The sequence below is a fragment of the Aulonocara stuartgranti genome, assembly GCF_965226115.1.
Source record: "Aulonocara stuartgranti genome assembly, chromosome: 1".
Classification (NCBI taxonomy): Eukaryota; Metazoa; Chordata; class Actinopteri; order Cichliformes; family Cichlidae; genus Aulonocara; species Aulonocara stuartgranti.
In genome coordinates this window covers 41737697-41758015 of record NC_138939.1, presented here as the reverse complement: position 1 = coordinate 41758015, position 20319 = coordinate 41737697, and the positions used below count along the sequence as shown (strand labels likewise).

At 41.9% G+C, this 20319-nt stretch overlaps 2 protein-coding genes across 2 annotated transcripts; both read left to right on the top strand.

Annotated features, from left to right (window-relative positions):
• Window positions 1-736: 736 nt before the first annotated feature.
• On the top strand, window positions 737-4782 carry fgf3 (fibroblast growth factor 3). The gene is made up of 3 exons (XM_082532598.1): window positions 737-1928; window positions 2377-2480; window positions 2834-4782. The coding sequence occupies exons 1-3, from the start codon at window positions 1685-1687 to the stop codon at window positions 3200-3202; spliced, it is 717 nt and encodes a 238-aa protein (XP_082388724.1). The 5' UTR covers window positions 737-1684; the 3' UTR covers window positions 3203-4782.
• A 3593-nt stretch (window positions 4783-8375) lies between these two features.
• Window positions 8376-12220, top strand: fgf4 (fibroblast growth factor 4). The gene is made up of 3 exons (XM_082501581.1): window positions 8376-8972; window positions 9979-10082; window positions 11950-12220. Exons 1-3 carry the CDS (start codon window positions 8687-8689, stop codon window positions 12139-12141), a joined length of 582 nt encoding a protein of 193 aa, XP_082357707.1. The 5' UTR covers window positions 8376-8686; the 3' UTR covers window positions 12142-12220.
• The last annotated feature ends 8099 nt before the right edge of the window (window positions 12221-20319 follow it).

Sequence of the window (20319 nt, the reverse complement as noted above, 5' to 3'; positions counted from 1 at the left end):
CTCGAATGCATGTGTACACAAAATCTAACTGAAGAATACAGCTCAGATTTAGCTGAATCATAACTGACACTTTAACCTAAAAACAACAACACACACTTCTTTAAATGTGAAGAAGAAATTGTGTATGTGGCTCACAAATTGCAAGCATTTGCCCTGCTTATTGCTGAGATGCTTTGTGGGCGGTGTGCAGGGGAGCATAATTAAAATAGTTTCTGAGAGAAACAGCACACCACATCTAAGGTTCCACCCTCTTCCAGCATTTAACCACATCAAGAGCGTCTCACTTAGAAACGGCCACCAGAACAACCTCTGATACACACGGCCTGGCTGATGTTTTGGTGTGTTGTCTGACTCCTGAGGGGTCTTTGGAGGCATAAATTGCACACATTTGTAATTAAAAGAGTTAGCTTTTCTGATCATCAGAGTAAATAAAGTGACACGGGCAGCTAGCTGGGTGATGTATGGGAGGGGAAGACAAATTAACGTCTGCTCTCTGGGGGATTCTCAGCAGAGGCCTTCATAGCAGCAGTGGAGCAGTGCCAAAGGGCAGAGAGATTTGTAGATGATGGTGCTAATTACCAGAATGAAAACCATAATGTGACCAAGATGGAAGCAATTTAGGCAGTAGTCATTTAGCCTGCTGCTCTTCCGCCCACCGGCTGCTGCCTAGCCAGGGCTGGGGCATTAGGATGGGAAAAGTCTGGGCCAATCCACTGCCTGGGTAAACAATGAAAAACTAACGCACAGCAGAGAGCTTCTGTGGTGTAAAGAGCAAATGGAGAGAGGCCCGTGACACAATGTCCATTTGTCTTTCTTAATCTATGCTTCCAGGTCAAGAGGAGTGTATAAATGCTGAGCGCATAGTCGACTGGAAATGTTTAATTCCCCGTCATCCTACTCGGGAGTGTCTTTGTGGGATGTCTGAAGGTGCTGGTTCAAGCTGAACACGCTTGAGATTCACCTCAGCTTGCCATGATACATGCTTGGCAAGCACCTGTTAAACCGGGAAGAACAAGGACACGCAGATGTGGACCACCCAAAAGCTGAAAAGGCTAACATTTCTTTTGCTTCAGAATGCGGCTGATAAAGTCGTTTCTGGGGGGACCCAACTGAATCTTACAGCGTGAGAAATTAGATGAAGCCTGTGGTTGTTCAGGATGTCAGAATTCAAAAGCTGAATGCTTTCCGCTTTTGTTTTTAAGGTGAGGACCGGGTTTAGCGGCAGTCTTATTCCTCACCTGTTGCGGTGGCTGGCCGAGCATATCTATATAATTTGGGATGTCTAATTGCTCTTTTAGGACGTTTATGCTCTTGCCACTGTGTAATTTTATCCACGCCGCTGTCTCTCACTTCACACAGGGCCGATACCTTTTTGTCTGCCCTTTTCCTTTGTATCAATTGGTTGGAGTTCAGCCTATTGTCGCCACAAGCTTCTTTTATATCTGCGCTCACTCTGAGCAGAGGCGCTCAGTCGGGTCCACGGGAGGGCTTTTCAGCTGCAGAGGCGAGGATTCCACCTCGGAGGCGGGTGTGCTGTCAGAGCTGCCTGTGGTGCTCGGATGCGCGCAGGGCTGAAGCTCTTCGGCTGTGTTAAGACCCCTTAAATCACTTTAATGGGACCCCGAGTGTTGGGCAGGAATTCTGCTGTTTTTTGCTACAGTTGTCGCTTCCCGGCCATGCCACAATGCTGGTGATAGCTCTGCTGCTGTTGCTGAGCCTGTGGGACCCGGTTAGTCCACGGCCCCGCTGCGCTTCGGGTCCGGCTTGCGACCCCCGGCATCGGAGAGACGCCGGGGGGCGCGGAGGAGTGTATGAACACCTCGGAGGAGCGCCGAGACACAGGAAACTTTACTGCGCTACCAAATATCATCTGCAGATCCATCCTAACGGCAAAATAGATGGCTCGCTGGATGAAAACAACCCGCTCAGTGAGTACTGAAGTTTGAAAGGAAGAGAGGTGTAAGCGGAGAGCTGTGACACTTTGTGTGTGCGTGAGAGAAAGAAAGAACCCATGTCATTACAGCCAGCCATGTGTGTGTATAATGTATATATAATGTATATATATGCACCGATTGCGTGTAATATATACACGCAATCGGTGCAGTGATTCCAGGAACAGCGTCCGAGATCTCGCGCGCGGAGGAGCGGTGAACTGAATGAGCAAGTTAAGCAAGAAAAAACTAGTTTGTTCATATGTTTGAGAGTAAAATGAAACTTTTTTCATTTTAATTCGTTTTTTTCTAAATAACGGAGAATATAAATGAATACATTTACACACATTTATACAGAAATATGGTGACATTTAAGAGAGAGAAATGTTCTATTAAACATGTCCAACACAGAAATACAAAAATGTTACTGTTGTGTGTATCACAGGCATCATGGAAATCACAGCAGTGGACGTTGGTGTTGTGGCCATAAAGGGGCTCTTCTCTGGGAGATATCTGGCCATGAATGATAAAGGACGGCTGTATGCATCGGTGTGTTCAGCACACACACACGCACTCACGCATCTGACATGTTGGGAATGGGTCACAGCTAGTGGAGAACACATAACACAACAAAACATGCCTTAATTATGCCATTAATTCAGCTCAATTCATTTTTATTTCTATAGCACTAAATCACTGCAACAATCAGGCAGACAGCACAGGGCCTGACACATGAGCAGCCTCTGTCCTTTGCCCTGCTTTAGTGTCACATTGTCATGTTTAGCTACTGAAAAGTAAGTGACCGTAAACTTAGTCTGCGCCACCAAAGAGGAGTGAATTTCACCGCTCCTGTTTCCAGAAAGACTAACGTGCTTCGTTCTCACATCCATTCTCCTCTCTAGGAAGTGTTCAACAAAGAGTGTGAGTTTGTGGAGCGAATCCACGAGCTGGGGTACAACACCTACGCCTCCCGCCACCACTCCACGGAGCACCCTGCTGCACCGGGAGGCGGCGGCAGCAGCAAGCGCCGGGCCAGCGCCAAGAGACAGTGGTACGTTTCCATCAACGGCAAAGGGCGGCCACGGCGAGGCTTTAAAACCCGAAGCACGGACAAAGCCTCGCTCTTTCTGCCTAGGGTGCTTGGTAACAAAGACCATGAAATGGTGAAGCGGCTGAGGGAGAGTCCGGGGCCGCATCACCATGCCCATCACCACAGCCGCCGCGCTGAGCGCCGGAGACGCCGGCATCGCGCTGGGAAAGGCTGGGCCTGACAGCCACACGTGTCGGCAGACAGTTGGAGGACAGTCTGTGATTTGCCCAAACACGGACCTTAATCCTGCCACATACTGTAGCTTGACAGCAATGGAGGATGTGGATGAATGATTTGGGTTCTTCCTCTGGATCAGTGGAAGTTTTTGTTCACAGAAGACTTGAAGTGCTGTGGCTCAGACTAAATGCTCCAGCTTGAGGAGACTCGCACACCGCCAGCCTTAGAATTAGCTGTTTACTGACTCCATGCGTCTTCAAACTTGTAAGCAAAGGTGTTCGTAAGTTCACCATCAACTTCACACAGAAGAAAAACCTTTGAAACGTGGTTGTGTTTTTGTAAATACTATTGGCATGTACAGCAGCTTTAGAGCTTTCATTTATCAAAAGCTGAGATAACAAAGACAAAGTCGTATTTTGCTGAAGCGCTACCAAACAAAAAGGACACTGAAGAGCAGACATCACAGAGAGGGGCACTTTTCACAGTATGACGCAAAGATCAAATCAGACTAACTGTGCTCACTAGCTGTATGACGTTCTTACAATGTGATGGTCTACTGTTTAGAAAGTGAAATATTTTACTAAATCTATGGATATTTATTTGGTTCCTGTGTTGTAAGTTATTGATATAACTATTTCTGCATTATAGCCATTGTGCTGTTGTTTCTTAGTGTCCACTGATTCCAACATAAAACACAAGGTACCGATCCAGCAGTTCTATCATCTGTTCATCAGAAATGTGTTTGTGCCTGAATCTGATGCAGCTGATGCAGCTGATGCAGCTGTGGACACCATGCAAATGTTTTGGGATTTATTTTAGTTTTTTATTGCTTCAAAAATTTTATTTATATAAGATGTCCTATTTTTATATGTGGAAAACCTAAAAAGCAAAATGTTTGGTTTTATTGGCCACAGATCTTTGAAGGCAGCAATGTCTGAAATGCACAGTAGGAACTTCTGACAGGTGGTGTAAAACAGCAGGATATTAGCCCAGACCCAAGCTAACGTTGTTTTGGAGGATTCTCTTTGAAATTAAAGCTCAGATTTGTATTTCATTTTTAGCTGTACACACGGCAGTCTGTCCGTCCCTCTCTCCCCGCTGCAGTATCCGCACGCTACCATAACAGGAACAAGTACAGCAAACTTTTATTTCAAGGATTTTTTCAGATTTTCAGGTTTTATCACACTTGACTCACATCTGTCGGTAGCTACCTATAAAGCCTTGTCATTCTATACCTGTAGGCACGGAAGGTTTCCTGGCCAGGACAATACCTCCTCCCAGGGGGGCTTGGAAGCAATGCCGCCTGAGACATTTGGCCTTTTTTAAGACCAAAAGCTGCATAGCTGATAAGCAAGGCTGGCCCTTCTCAGAGCAGAAACTGTGTCATAGAAAGTGCAACACCTTGCTGTGGTTTGTCATAAACTCTAACATTACTCATCAGGAATGTTGGGCTTCAGTGAGGTCAGGGCCTATTGTGGCCCCTGCCCCTCCCTGAATACTTATAACAAACGTTATCTCCTCAGCCTCCTCTGATGTGTCCTTTCCATCCATGTAAATCTGTGTTCTCCTACTAAACTTTATCAGACAGCCTACAGCAGTTGTGTTTATTTGCAACGTCTACGGGCATGATGGGGGGAATGGATAAGTATTTACACAATAGCTAGATGATTTTAAGCCCATCTTTTTAGATGGGCATGTTCACTAAATCTGGAAATTATGGGACACAGTTCCTCCTTCTAGGTGTAAATAATGTGTTTCGTTCAGAAATGATATATGATTAGTTATTACAGTAAAAACAACAAAAATAAACACTGTTTAAGATGATTACTCTGCCCACTGCCAATGCACACACTTTTTATGAGAATGATGGAAAATTGTTATCCATCATCATAATGATCCGCTCACTAAGATGTGATTCTGATTTTGCCTTTAAGTCAGATAATGGCTTTGAGCAATCAGTCCCTTTTTATTAATAACAACACATTTTATAATAATAATAATAATGATGGATTGGATTTATATAGCGCTTTTCAAGGCACCCAAAGCGCTTTACAATGCCACTATTCATTCACTCTCACATTCACACACTGGTGGAGGCAGCTACAGTTGTAGCCACAGCTGCCCTGGGGCAGACTGACAGAAGCGAGGCTGCCATATCGCACCATCGGCCCCTCTGGCCAACACCAGTAGGCATTTTAGTTTATTTTTGTATTTATTTTGGAGCATTTCAAAACACCCAGGGACACAAAAGAAACCCCGAGTCAAGTAAAAACTAGAAGACAATGGCTACTTCACACAAGTGCTGAATCTTGTCTTAAAGAGTATTCTGGTGGCCAGAAAGGCGTGTATTGGTAAAACCGCACTATATGTTAAGCATGGCCCTCTGCCCATTAAAGGAACATTTGCTAAAAGCCGAGCTTCAGACATGTGAGCTTGCATCCAATGCTCTTACTTTGGAAAGGCAGTTGGATGCCCTCTATAGGCAGCTCACTGTCCAGTCAGTTTGGAATTTTTACAAAGCACATGCTGGTCAAAGGATTATTATCTTAAAAACTACAAGATTTACAAAATAATATTTTTCCTTCATTTACCTCATTTATCATTCATGAAAGGAATGTAAAGTTCACAACGCACCACTTAATAGATCCAGGCCAACATCCAGCTGTACTGCTCCAACAACATCAGAAGAAATACCTCCTTCCCAGTCTGGATACACACAACAAGACGCTGGATACACAACCATTTTTCACCTTTTCACATGCTGTACATATGACATGATTCCAGGTTCATATCTGGATGGTTTTTATACACTAGTTTTTTGATTCTTTACATCGGTTTTAAACTTGGCGATACAAGATGATAACTATGAACGCAGACTGAGGATGAAGGAAACAAGATAGGTCACATGGATTCAGGTTTTCAGGGTAAAACAACATTTAGAAGATGAACTCGCTTTGTACAGTTTTAGAAATGATTTGTTACCAAGTTATCGAGGGTGCTCTCAGATCACTAGAAACATACTTTCATACTTTTTTTCTGGATCATAAAGATGCTATGCACGGGCTGCTACGTGGTAAATAAACAAGAGAGCAAATGAATCATGTTGGATGCTGAGACATTTTAAGCTCTGAACTGCAGCTGTCACCCAGTGAAATCTAAAACGTGTTTCACGTAGTATAATTCACTGCATACATGTAACCAAAAACCACAATAATGTCAGTACAGCATAAACAGAAAATATAGTCAAGCATAACTTACAAACTGCAACATGGCTGAAAAGAAACATGTCAGCCTGCTTTTATTTTAGTCTGATAAAAGGACATTACAGAACCATGGACAGCGACAGCAAGAGACCTGCTGTGTGAACGCTTCACATGAATGTCTTCATTCAAAAGCCGATGCTGAGGTCCATCACATCTCAGCCCACGTAGGTGCTATCGGTGCACCAGCTACCTGAAAGGCTCAGTGCCTTGGTGTAATTTGTTTGTTGAATAATTATAACGATAGCCAAATGTCTCATCTTATTGCCTTACATGCATTTCTCTACAGTCCAGCAGCTTTAAAGAAGGTTTGTAATATTTTCATTTTCCATATTTTCAAAAAAAGAAAAAATGAATAAAAAAGGTCCAAAATCCATACTGATATTGTGGAATTCCATCTGTTGTCCTATAAGCCTGTCAGCCTATGAACCTCCAATGTCCTAAAGGACAGACACTCTTATGAGTTTGTTGGAGGTCGGTACAGGATCAGGAAGCTTTCCTATAGGTTCTGCAGCTCATCAGTCAATGTTTTTAGCAGCCTACTTGTGCATCACCAGCTAATCAGCTGAATGACTTTAGGACAAGTCCACCAGTTGCTCTGAAGGTAGCTTTGGTGGTCCAGCAGTCTAAACCTTGACCTGCTTTCCTGAAGCACTGAAATAAGCCCATGACTGCTGATACTTGAGGATTCATCCCAGCATTCCATCAGTTGTGTATGCTGGCCTTCATGCTTTTCAACTAACCAAAGGTTTTATGGACTACTTGCTATTCTTGCATAATTTTGGGTCAGTGGAAAGTGAATTTTTCTGCCAGGCAGGGCGAAAAGGGGAAGACCACACAGAAGGTTTATGAATGTAGTGAAGGAAGACATGCAGAGGGTTGGTGTGACAGAGGAGGGTCCACAGGAATGAGGTGAGATGGAGGCAGATGATCCACTGCGGTGATCCCGGAAGGGAGCGGTAAAAAATGAAAAGAGGAAGAAAAATTGCATTGGAGATCGATACCCAACCGAGTGCCTAAGATCTGCCTGCATTCATGGAGCGATTTTGCTGCACACAAAGAAACAAGGCTGGTCCAGAGATCAAAGGGCTCTGGGCTGAAAGATGTGGAAGATCTTCAAGTACTCCAACAGAGTACCATAATGAGATCCGTAATGGGACACAGCAGAGCGTGGAAATGTTAACACTCTGCATAAATGTAACAAGAATCATCACACTTATGAAATACTGAAACAAAAGAAGAGCAATGCACTGAAAGAGTGTCAAGGATGTCAGATCAGAGAAATTGTGCCATGATGTCAGCTGGTGAGTTCTAAAAAGAAGTGAAACAAAAGCAAAAATCGACTCTTTAAGGTTGGCGGTTTGAACTCAACGAACAGAGCTGAATAAAATCCTTACACACAGCCTCAAGGTTTTTTAGGAAAACTGTAAACTTCTTGGAAGTATTTCCTGACCTTTCCTTATCCAATTCAGGGACAACACTCCACACAGTCCATCACAAGGCTGCTCATGCTCACGTGAACAGTCCATCCAGTCCAACTTCACTGACGTTTTCATAATATCCATTTAATTCTGAACACAGACGCTGTGGTGCATGGATTAATAACGAACCACACAGGCGCTTCCAGTCAAATAAAGACTTGGTCAACAATGACAGCATACTTATCATACTACAGACTGTATTTATTCGTACCATTGTTTTCTATAAGGGTCCGGGACATGATTTCCTAGTAGCAGTCTTAAGTTGGCGCTCTTTTTTCCACTCGGTTGAACTGGACCTGTGTTGTTTTCCTGTTATTGTTCATTTATAGAACTGTCTCCTGTGTGTTAACTTGGCGGTTTCCTATTTTACATCCTCCCATACATAAATTATGATATTCTGCTGCTGATAATGAAAGGCTGGCACAAAGAGGTTTTTTGGTCATTATTGAGCTTTTATTGCTTTATTTTCCAAAGATTGTGCGCGGAGATAACGAGGCCATTATTGGAAGTGAATAAAGCCCTGCTTTCGGTGCGGCTGACTGTGAAGAAGTACTTTGTGGATTTTTACTAAGTGTGGAGCAGTGATGTAATGTGTATGCAGGTATAAATATAGAGGTCTGGCTTTGCCGAGTCCATGCAGATCAATGTCGCTCCCGGGCGCTGCTGCCTGCTTCGCTCTGCTTCTCGCTCTTCTCTCTTCACTGGAGAGTCGAACACTGGGAAGCTGCTCTCACAGACGGAGCCGGGATGGGCTCTCTGACCGCCCTGCGGACCGTCCTGGTGCTTGGCCTGGTTGGCAGACTGGCAGGATGCGCTCCCGGCCTGAACGGCACGGCGGACCGCTGGGAAGCCCTTTACTCCCGGTCCCTCGCTCGAATCCAGGGGGAGAAGCGGGAGGAGAGCGGCCGGGACAGCGACTACCTCCTGGGCATTAAGAGGTTGAGGCGGCTCTATTGCAACGTGGGGATCGGTTTTCACATCCAGGTGTTACCAGATGGCAGAATAACGGGAGTACACAACGAACATCGTTACAGTAAGTTTGCGATTGATACTTTATTTCCTCACTGCTCTGACTCTGTGTTTGAACACGAAAAGCAAAGACAACTCCAGAGAAACGACTGAAGAAGTTCTTAGAACAGGAAGCAGTCACCTCAGCTGACTTATGATTGATCGCATTTTCTCTAACTGCGAATAAAACGGGGCCACACACCTGATCCGTCAGACCCGCGCACGTGTATAGTCTGACCCACGCCACAGTACCAACATCTGGAGCGTAGGATTGTGCTGCTGTGACCTAAAGGCTGGAACTAAAGTTAGGTCCAGCCTGCGGGCCGTTGCTCGTGCAACTTAAAATCATTTGCAGACACGAAGAATGACTAACTTCTGTTTACTCGCGGGGACAAGACAGTGAAAGCTTGTTTTTATGTGTGTGACTATTCTAAGACGAGGCGTAAAACCTCAGGGATATACATTACATATACACTGCATATATTTACAGAAAACCCAAGCGAGGACTGGAAACCTCTGACACACTCTTTAAAATGATACATGGAACTAAAAGACGCAGTCGGTCAGCAGCCTGTCAAGGCCTGCTGAGGAAACGCATCAGCTGGCGTCCGATTAGCCTTCGCGTGTTTCTGATACCTTTTCAGATATGAGCTGTTCAGCGCTGGGTGTTCCAGGGTAGTGAGCCAAGCTCCAAACACTTCTTGCCTCACTGTCATTTCTCAAGGTGAAAATATTCAGTTATGTTCAAAAATGTCAGAGCTGGATTTCATTCAGCCTGACATGACATCACATATATTTAAAGGGAGTGTATTTGTTAGTGTTTTAACTTATACTAAGATCAGGGGCGCCACAATGTGCCAGGTGTTTTCTCTGGAATTCAAACATGTGTTTACCGAAATTTCAAATGTCAGTCTGACCATCCAGCTCACTTCCTTACACAAGCAGTAATGTCGGTGTGAGCGCGCGCGCGGGGTAGCACGCGGGGTATCACACCGGCGTGTTGTAGTAAGTGTGCTGCTTTTTGTCTTCAGGTCTCCTGCAGATCTCTCCGGTGGAGAGAGGAGTGGTGACCTTGCTGGGCATTCGCAGCGGACTTTTTGTGGCCATGAACCGACGGGGAAAGCTGTACGGATCTGTGAGTGCACAACGAAGACTCTGATTATATCACACACACACACACACACACACACACACACACACACACACACACACACACACAATCATGCAGCTCTGATGTCCGGCTTTATGAAGCGATTCTGAAGTCATGAATCCAAGCTGCTGTATACACGTACCCAGTTCATTCTGGCCAGGATTAAAAAGTCTAATAATTGTTTAATTGAAAAATTGTATTGAAATCAGTGTCAGATAAGCAATAAAATATAATTTATTCAAATAATCAATTAATAACAATGTAATTGGTTAAAATATTGGAATCGGCACACATGCAGTTAACAGCCTTTCTTCAAGTCGCCTGCACTGGAGGGATGGAGGCATTGTTATTTTCAAAAAGATCTATCCATCCATCCATCCATCTATCTATTAAGTAGATGCAGGACAAGTAGACCCAGATTATGCCAATGCAATGCATGACAGAGCCACGGGGTACCTTAACTGTAGGATTCATAGGCTAAGGTGGGATTTTTTTATCTTTTAATTTGTCATATTTATCCTACAACATCACTTGCTTAGTTTGGTGAGACAGAAGTAGTATGAAATATGTTGATAAAGAAAAGATTAAAATAAAACCTGGCTTACTGTTTACTGGTACAGTCACTGTTTACAGACTGTTCACATACAACAGGGAATAAGTATAAAAGGGGTGATGCTCAAGGTTTACAGTAACCAAATAAATACACCTTGGGTGCAGAGATGGTTTTTATAGCTTTAAATAAAAATAAATTATAATTATTTGTTAACATTTATAATTAGCAACGTGCAGCATAGCTGCTCTTAAAAACCCATTTTAATGCCAAATATTAAAAAACTGTATTCTAGATACATTTTCATGAAAACATTTATCGTATTAGTGTAAAAGTCCAATGAACTGTTTGATTCTGACTTTTATCCAACACACACAGCTCACCCAGCTCCGGCTTCTATTGCTGATGGTGCTTTCTCAATAAAAGCCATGACCAGTTCCAGTTAATGTTTTCAATATTGTTCCAAAAGGAGGTACCAGACTGTCAGCTGATAGTATTTCTGATGATTTTGTTGGATGCTTTGCAGCTGATGAAGGTGCATTCACGGTCAGCATAAACGGTGTTTGGATGGTGTGTTTACCTGTGGGACTAGCTAAATGTTTAAATGCACCAATTCATCAAAAAAAAAAAAAGTCATTGTTTTGTCTTGATACTGTAGGAACTTGAAAGAGACATAAATTTTGAGTATAAAGGTAACAAACCATCCGGACTAAGGATGGTTCCTTTACCAAGCCAGCTGTTGTTAAAAAAGTCTTATTTTGTTTTTTATTATCATTGTTGTTCCAGGTAAAATATTTAGATAGTAAAATGATGGGTTTGTACAATGACCAGCCCAATAACGTTTGTGAGGGGAATGTAAGATATAGTGAAATAAAAGCTAGTCCTCCACCTGAGTTAAATAGATGAAGTGTTATAGCATTTCAAAGTGGTTTTTTAACATATAAGTTTAAATAAGAATTGAAAAACTCAATGGCATGATTAAAACTAACTCTCCACTGCAGAGGTTATGTAGCGCCTTATCATTCTCAATCCAGTGAGCAAAAATGAACCAATCAGACCCTGGCGTCCCGAGTCCTGTAGCACTCACATCATTCATCATTTCACAATGTTTTTTTTTTGTCTAAAATCTGCCTGAGATAGCTCCTGCACAATAACAGCCTTGCAGTCAGAAAGAAATCAATTGTTTGATAATGATCAGAATGAACAATGCAAACTGAAACACCCTCAGAAATGTCCCCACATCTTTGTTTTGTGTCTGCCTTCAAACAATCAGCATTTCCAATAATCTCTCTTCTTTTTCAGTTACATTACAACAACGAGTGTAAGTTCAGAGAGACGCTCCTTGCCAACAACTACAATGCTTACGAGTCAGTTGCCTACCCAAGGATGTTCATCGGCCTGAGTAAGAACGGCAAAACAAAACGAGGAAACAGAGTGTCACCCGCCATGACAGTGACACATTTCTTGCCAAGAATCTACTGGCCTCATAAATAGACTTCACCTCAATTTTGAGATTCGGGAAGAACTCCAACATGAGATGCACTTTCACTCCAAGTTTTATGCAAGTGTATCATATTTGATTTTCTGCTATGTATATATTCATTTTTTATATATCTGTGCCTGAAAGCTATTTTCTATTTAGGAAGTCTTTTTCACTGTTGGTAGGAGATGTAAAATGTGTTATTTATGCTGCTCTTGTCATTGGAAGATTTGCTTTTAATTAATTTATTAATTTATTTATTTTTCTGACACAGGAAAAGGGAACAGCAAAATACAACATTTAGAGCTTTAATATGTTCTTTTTTCTGTCTAAGCTTGAAAAAAAAAACGAGTTTCTTTGGTGTGAGAAACAGCACTGATTGCTTAATGCTCCACCTCTTTGTGTGAGGCACTGGACCCTAATTGAAACAGTATCATATTACTAAAGGAAGAGAGAGGATGGAAAGAGGGGAGAGTCTAAGACCCTATCAACCACTTCTGGTCTGTTTATAGCTCTGCCAGCGGGATGAACTCTGAACTTTTGTGCTGTCAGTCTCAGTGAGATCTATAAGTCGCAAAGAGAGAGAGGGATCCTCTTTGATGTCATGTTAGTAGATAATATGGAGGTTTAAAGGCAAAGTGAAAAAGCTGAAATTGAAGTGGGATTCATGATACTGCATTTGTGTCTGTTTGGGCATCTGGTTACGCAGAGTGAAGGATTTTGGGTATGCAACCAAAGCATGCATGCACATAGACCAAAGGGGATGACACTGTGCATAGGTTGAAAGCTAACTGGTTGAGTAGTGTGCCTGAACAGCAAAGGAAGCAGCAGTGAAGTTCACCACATAGTTGCCTGAAAAGCAAGGGCAGTGCCTGAATAAACTCTTTTCAACACCAAGGTCCTTTACTGCATTTTTATGCAGACTTGCCGATCTTCTTTTAAGCACATGCGTTTGCTCTTGCCCTGGTGCGTAACAGCACCAATGCAAAAGAACACTTTAAGGTCTCTTCACCACTCTGGGAACTCTGAGAAGAGGTCACAGTAGGACTATTGTTTATCTGATGTAGTTGTCTGATAGATATGTAAAAGGGAAGTAAGGAGTGGCTCTGATAGGTTTAGGACAGTGAAGGACAGTGTCAGTCTCTTGTCTCCACTAATACTGTATGTCAAGACTATCCTACTTTTATAAATGAAAAATAACTCAGGTAAAAAAAAAAAAAAAGTACTTTCCAGTAATTGTCACTTACAGTTACTGTGTAAAAGTATTTCTTTAAAATCATTTTTCTTCCACATTTATTTTATGTATGATGATGTAAAACTTTACAGTCTTTTTAAAAGTTTGATAGTAATATTGATGCCAATCTACTGTTAGTAAATACACCACTTAAAAAATGAAAGGAACACTTCAGCTGTCAATAGGAAAAAAAAGCATGCTGATATGGACTGGGTAATGTGTTAGGAATGAAAGGATGCCCGATTGTTTGATAAAAATGAAAATTATGAACATACAGAGGTCTGCATTCCCTAAAAATCAAAGTGAAAAACAAAAGATCCAGCACGCTAGTCCGTTTTGACGAAATGTTATTGCAGCAACCTAAAACGGTACTCAGTAGTTTGCATGGCTCCCATGTGCGTGTATGCATGCCTGACAATGTGCTACTAATAACAGATTAAAGATCTCCACCGAGATCTGGATCAGGACATCACTGAGCTCATGGGCAGCCTGAGGTGCAACCTGGTGACATTGGATGGACTGAAACAAAACGTCCTAGAGGAGTTCTATTGGATTTAGGTCAGGCGAGCGTGGGAACCAGTCGGTGGCATCAATTCCTTCATCCTCCATGAACTGCCTGCATACTCTCACCACATACAGCCGTGCTGTCATACACCAGGAGGAACCCAGACCCACTGCACCAGTGTAGGGTCTGACAATGTGTCCAAAGATTTCCTTCTGATACCTAATGGCAGTCAGGCCTGTTCTTTGCTCCATGGATATGCCTCCCCAAACCATCCATGGTCCTGGACAGTGAGCATGGGGCCTAACAGTAGATTTCTCATTGTGTGTCAAAGACATTCACACCAGTGGCCTGCTGAAAGGTCAATTTGTAGCCTTGGCAGTGCTCATCCTGTTCCTCCTTGCACAAAGGAGCAGATACCGGTACTGCTAACGGGATAAACCTTCCAGTCATTCTTGTTTTGGGGGTTGTCTCATTGTTGCCCCTCTAGTGCACCTGTCATTAATTTTATTAACACCAAAGCAGCTGAATCTGATTAACACCTCCCTCTGCTACTTGACTGGCCAGATCAACGTCCCAGATGTTTAATTAACTTGATGTTATACTTGGATTAAAAAGTGCTCCTTTCATTTTTTTAAGCAGAACTAAACTAGCTGCACTAAGTGAGCTAGTTCAGCTTAGTCAGTGACAGTCAGTCGCGGGCCTACTAGCTAGCTAGCTAGCTTAGTGCAACAACTGAACTAGCTGCACTAAGCTAGCTAGTTCAGCTTACTGCAGCTAGCTAGCTAGCTTAGTGGAGCAATTGAACTAGCTAGTTCAGCTTAGCTTAAAGTCAGCAAATTTCATCAACCAGCACGCCTGATGCTCCCTGACCAACATATGTGCTGTTGGTTTAATTTATGTTATCCTGGGATAATGGCATCAGGTGAACCACAAATAGGCCAACAATGTTGTACACCTTAGCTTATTAAAGTAATCTAAACAAAGATACAAGAGTACAAGTGAGATTAAGAGGTAGTGAGGTTGGTTTTCTGGTGCATTTCACCAGCTGTTATTTCCACATGCAGTGCTAATAAAAGAAAAAAATTCTCTCCATCCATCCATTTTGGAGAAAATGCTCTGAAAAACTCCGTCGCTATTCTGGAACAATCTCTACTTCCTTTAAGTGAATTTGTCTTTTATTTTCCTCTGTATCAACGACCACTTTCAGGTGTTGATTTAATTTCCTGTAGCATTAGCTGTCCCGCCTGGCTCAGTTTTGTGTCTATTTTTGCCAAACCCTGTCCTTCTTGCATTTGTCTCTGTCTCTCTATGTCCCTGTAGTTGACTGCAGCTCAGCACTGTTGGTCATGTTGTCCTAGTTGCTCCTTGTCACGTTCCAGCTATCTTTACCCTGTGATTTACTTTTAGAAAGGATAATCATGGAAGAAATATTTACAGACAGCTGTTGGACTGTACTATATGCTAGGGCCAGTAACCCTATATTTTTCTTTATATATTTTGTAAATATAACCTCTGAGTAACTGAAGGTGCTGGTATTCCTTTCAGGGGGGAGGGTCAGATTTAGAGCAACTGAGTGGTGTGGTGGATACTGCCTGAAGCCAAAAGGTGCTTTTAATTTGTTCACTTTTATGCAGTCATTGAACAACGTCACCAAACATCATTAACCAAGTTTAACAAACACAGAGGAGAAAGGCGAAAGGCGACCTCTTCTTACTTGCTTTAGTTTTTCTTCTCTTGCCTGTTTTCTCATTCAGCCTCTTTGTTGAGAGCTTTGAAATCTCAGTTTCAACATTCCACATACGATGGCGCATACTGTAGCCAACTGATTGCTGTTTCAGATTGAACCATTTTCATCACTGGGTTACGGAGCCTTCAGTAGAAGTTACGCTTGATTAGCACATGGTAGAGTCACACTGAATGCACACGCTAACTACTGCAAATAGTTCAGGCAAATATTATGCAAACTGTGTCTGTTGTGGCTTTATGTCCTGATCTCTGGAAACAGGCATTAATCCCAAGACTGACCGAAGCACTGCAGCATCGCTGTGATTTACACTTCAAAAGAAGTGTATAGAAACTACCAAGCCACTCTCTGCTTGTCCTCAAACATATGTTACAGTGTGATGTTTGGACATCCATTTGGATGTCAAAGTTGGACAGCAGTGATTTAAACAAGTATACTGCTGTGCCTGTTGCTCTCAGCTAGGTTAAGTATTCTCCAGTATCACTGATTTGCATGGCAGGCATTATATGTACAGTAAAATACCTTTCTGCCTTGTGTCTCTAACCTAGGGCCATCCCTCTGTCCCACCTGCTCATTTGATTATCCAAGCAACAGCAGTGCAGCCTGCAGCTAGAACAAAGTGAGCAAATACTTTTTCACAGCACTGTAAACTCTGGTTAAAGTATGCAAATTGCTCACAGCAGGTTGAATATAAATGCGGACATGTGGCCTGTCTCAGACTGAGGCATTACAGAAAGATGCATTGGTTTTATTTATGGTCGAAAGCAACCGAACCCCCACATTTCTTTGCACGTTACTGTTAAAGTAGCTTTTATTTTTATTCTTATTTTATCAATGTGGCTCAATCCATTCAGATGTAACTAATTATGCTTTTGGGACTGGATTTCTTTGTTCAAACTGGTTTATCATGAAGTACAAAACTGGTGATCTGTGATTGTGTGCTGCTTCTGGGCCACTGTTCAGAAAAAAATGATGACATGATCCTGTACTACGTTTGATTCTGAGTCAACCTACTTTTATCCGATGTCCTGTGGTTTTATGCAGGACTTAATAAAGTATACTACAGTATGTGCTGTACACATGGTTAAAGTCCACCGTAAGGGGAAACCCGATCCCCTAAATGTAAAGTTTATGATTGTCTGTACTGTATAATAAGCTTTGATCAATCTGACATTCACATATAAAAATGCAGTATGTATATATGACATGGCATTACACGCGTGTATCCATGTTGTGGGGCAAGTACATAAAACATAACATTTTGTCTCCTCTCTGCAGTAGTTTGTGGCTCATCTTGTTTAATTTTCATGGCCTCTGTGCTCATTTGTTTTGGTTTCTCTTTCCCCTCACACACCCTAACTGCTCACAGCAGATAACCACCACTAGCCCAGTTCTCCTGAAATTGCCTTCCTGTTAAAAAGGAGTTCATTTTCTCCCGCACTGCCATGTTCTAGGTCAGGGATGATCAACAGATCGTTGTAGCTCCATCAATAATAACACAGTACCTTTATCACACAATGTAAAGGAAGTGGAGATATGATTGGGTGGTAACGCTGAATTAAACTGCAGACCTCGGTAAAATACAGGAATTAATTTCTACTTTCCAGGCAATTTCTGCCTTTTTGTTAATATTATCGAAATCCTATTTGTTTCTAGAGGTGTTAAAAGCTCTACACCAGGGTGTCAAACTGATTTTAAATCGCAGACCCACAGCCCACTTTGATCTTAAGCAGGCGGCAGCAGTGAAACTCTCCTTTCTGTCAGTGTAAAGAAGTTACATATTTAACTGTGACAAAGGAAGAAATCTGTCAGCACGACCCTTTGGACGTAAATTGTAAGAAATAAATGTGTAAAATTACAGAAAAAGTCCTGGTAGCTCATTATCCATACTGTCCAGTTTGTTTGTTTTTCTTAGTCATAAAAAACAGACATTTCTATAGCAGAAAGTGAAAAACAGAAACGTTTCGGTTTTTCATAATGTTACAGAGGGTCGTTTTGTAATTTGGGGTAAATGTTTGACAGTTGATATTTCTTCGGTATTGCATAGCCGAAATTAGGCTTTCTTGTCAGAGGTCATTTTGGGGGAAAAAATTAAAAAATGAAAATAAAGAAACAGGCCGACAACAGTAGACTGGTGTGTAATAAGTTGAGTTTTGGTCCAAGAGTAACGAAACCTGCAGTTTCACAATCTGTAAGATGTCGGCTTTCAGCGTTTGACAGTATGTCCGTGTATGTGCCCTCAGGTGAACGATCCATGCTTCGTGGAATTTTTTTTACCTGCTCTTTAATCATTTGTAGTTTTAGCCGTTAGTGGTTCTTGAAATTGTTTTGTGGTCTTATAAGAGTTTTGGACGTTTCTGTGGATACCACACAATTCTATGTTTTTACTAACAGATCTGGCGGTACATTACGTAAACCACATGTTCTCCCTTTCAGGCATTGGGGATCAACAGGATAACTGTTTATTACCGTGAGGTTTTTATGAGTAGGAAAAACTGTAAAACTTGTGAAAATACAGGTAAAAGTCCAACATTTCTGCTTGTGCCTGTTTGTGGTGAGCACCAGATCAAACAAGTTAAGAACTATAAATGGGTTCAAGTGCACATTCAGGCCTGTGAGACTCACTCACACTGAGCCATGGTTCTGTGCTACATGTAGACATTTCTGTATCTCTGCCAGTCAAAGACACTTTGGATATAGTTTATTGTATGTAATATTCAATACTGAACTTACATACATCGGGTTTAAGGCCTGGACAAGTTTTGAAACCTTTTGTCCTCCACAATGGCAAATGGCTGAAAAATAAAACTGTGATTGGCTGCATGGTGTGCCACACCTGCCTGCATGGATTCTCAGAAGGGCTGAAGATTCGGCTCCCACATACCGATGGGCCATTAACAACTGACATATGAAACTACCCCGGATGTTTGACACCCCTGCTCTACACTATATGGCCCTACTGAAATATAGAAACTCACTTTTTCCAGTGATCATCTAAAAAAGGCCAGTTGAGATTAGAGATGGACCGATCCGATATTACGTATCGGTATCGGTCCGATACTGACCTAAATTACTGGATCAGATATCAGAGAGAAATAAAAAATGTAATCCGATCCATTAAATATCACGAAAGCACCTCACAAAACTTGCGACACGGCGTAATTCGCCTCATAACCATAGCACATCGAAGCAGTATGCATCACGTGATAGAGCGGCTGTGACGTGCCAGGTCTGGATAGCATTTGGAGCTTCGCTACCAACCCGGCATTTCATCTCTGACAGAGTTATCCCGAGAGAAGTAAAGCAAGTGTGTAAGTCCATCTCTGAATGTTTGTAAAGCATTCCCATGTTAAGCTTAACAAGCGATATATGGAGCGACTGCCTCTTCTTGCTGCTACTTCAATCATGAAACTGCTTAATGATCAGCTGATCGGCTTTTCTGTCGCGAGTCCGTCTCTCTTGTTTGTTTTTGGCCCACTTTGCACCAGAAAGAGGAAACCAGCGGCTGAACAACAGCAGCACGTTTAAGCTTGATAAGCTGTTGTTAGAATTTATTTATTATTACTTTCTACTCGAGGATCTTTTTCTACGTAGCTGACGCTGGTAACTGTGCAGGGGCGGATCTAGCAAAGTTTAGCCAGGGGGGCCGATAGGGCATGAACAGGGAAAAGGGGGCACAAAGACATACTTTTCTTTCTTATTCTCATTTAAAATGTCGAGCTTTTAATAAATAATTATCTGACACCCAAAGTTTTAATTTGATGCAAAATGAATAGAAGTCCATTACTGCATATAGTAACTATTAAGTCTATTATAACCTAGTAAGCTATAGTACTTTTTCCTTTGGGAAGGTACCATCTGTGCAGTCTGCAGTTCTGTTGAAGAAAGATGTTGAATCTATTTAATATTTCTTGAAAAATAATTTATTTCTGTGCATTTTTTTTCACACTGCATCAAATTAAGGTTGATTACGTCGATTAAGCATCATGAGGTGGAGCGTGAGGGGTGGTTCCCTATTTTTTTTTTTTTTTTTTTGTTACTGGGAGTTGGAACCCTATTAGTTAGGTTGCTTAATATTTACTCTTTAAAATACCAGAATAGGGAGGATGGTGCAGGTTTAAGTTTATTAGATTGATCAGTATTGCTGAACTATGAAATTTTTTTTTTGCATACAGGTATAACAGAATAGCTTTAGTGTAGTTGTTGTTTTAAACTTGAGTATGAACTTATACAAAATGCAGAAAGATATTTAAAAAACAGTTTTGTTGATTAAAAAACACTATATCGGATTCATATCGGTATCGGCAGATATCCAAATTTATGATATCGGTATCGGACATAAAAAAGTGGTATCGGTCCATCTCTAGTTGAGATCTAAGAAGTGATGGAGACAGTCTCAGTCACGCTCCTTACACACATTTAATATAGACCAATCAGGCATAGCATTAAGGCCTCTAACAGGCTTCATCATAGCATCTATATTAGTAGGTGGGATTCATTAGGGAGCAAGTGAGCATTTTGTCCTCAAAGTTGATGTATTATAAACAAAAAAAATGGGCAAGCGTAAAGATTTGAGCAAGTTTGACAAAAGGCCAAACTGTGATGTCTAGACCAGCGGTCCCCAACCTTTTTTGCACCACAGACCGGTTTAATGTCAGACAATATTTTCACAGACCAGCCTTTAACGTGTCACAGATAAATACAACAAA

What these genes read in the sequence shown, in the direction of transcription:
- fgf3 (XM_082532598.1), top strand. Translation starts at nt 1,685, where the DNA reads ATGCTGGTGATAGCTCTGCTGCTGTTGCTGAGCCTGTGGGACCCGGTT. An exon ending in GGATGAAAACAACCCGCTCA is followed by an intron (nt 1,929 to 2,376) that starts GTGAGTACTGAA and finishes TGTGTATCACAG; the next exon opens with GCATCATGGAAATCACAGCA. An exon ending in AAGGACGGCTGTATGCATCG is followed by an intron (nt 2,481 to 2,833) that starts GTGTGTTCAGCA and finishes TCTCCTCTCTAG; the next exon opens with GAAGTGTTCAACAAAGAGTG.
- fgf4 (XM_082501581.1), top strand. Translation starts at nt 8,687, where the DNA reads ATGGGCTCTCTGACCGCCCTGCGGACCGTCCTGGTGCTTGGCCTGGTT. An exon ending in ACACAACGAACATCGTTACA is followed by an intron (nt 8,973 to 9,978) that starts GTAAGTTTGCGA and finishes TTTTGTCTTCAG; the next exon opens with GTCTCCTGCAGATCTCTCCG. An exon ending in GGGGAAAGCTGTACGGATCT is followed by an intron (nt 10,083 to 11,949) that starts GTGAGTGCACAA and finishes CTTCTTTTTCAG; the next exon opens with TTACATTACAACAACGAGTG.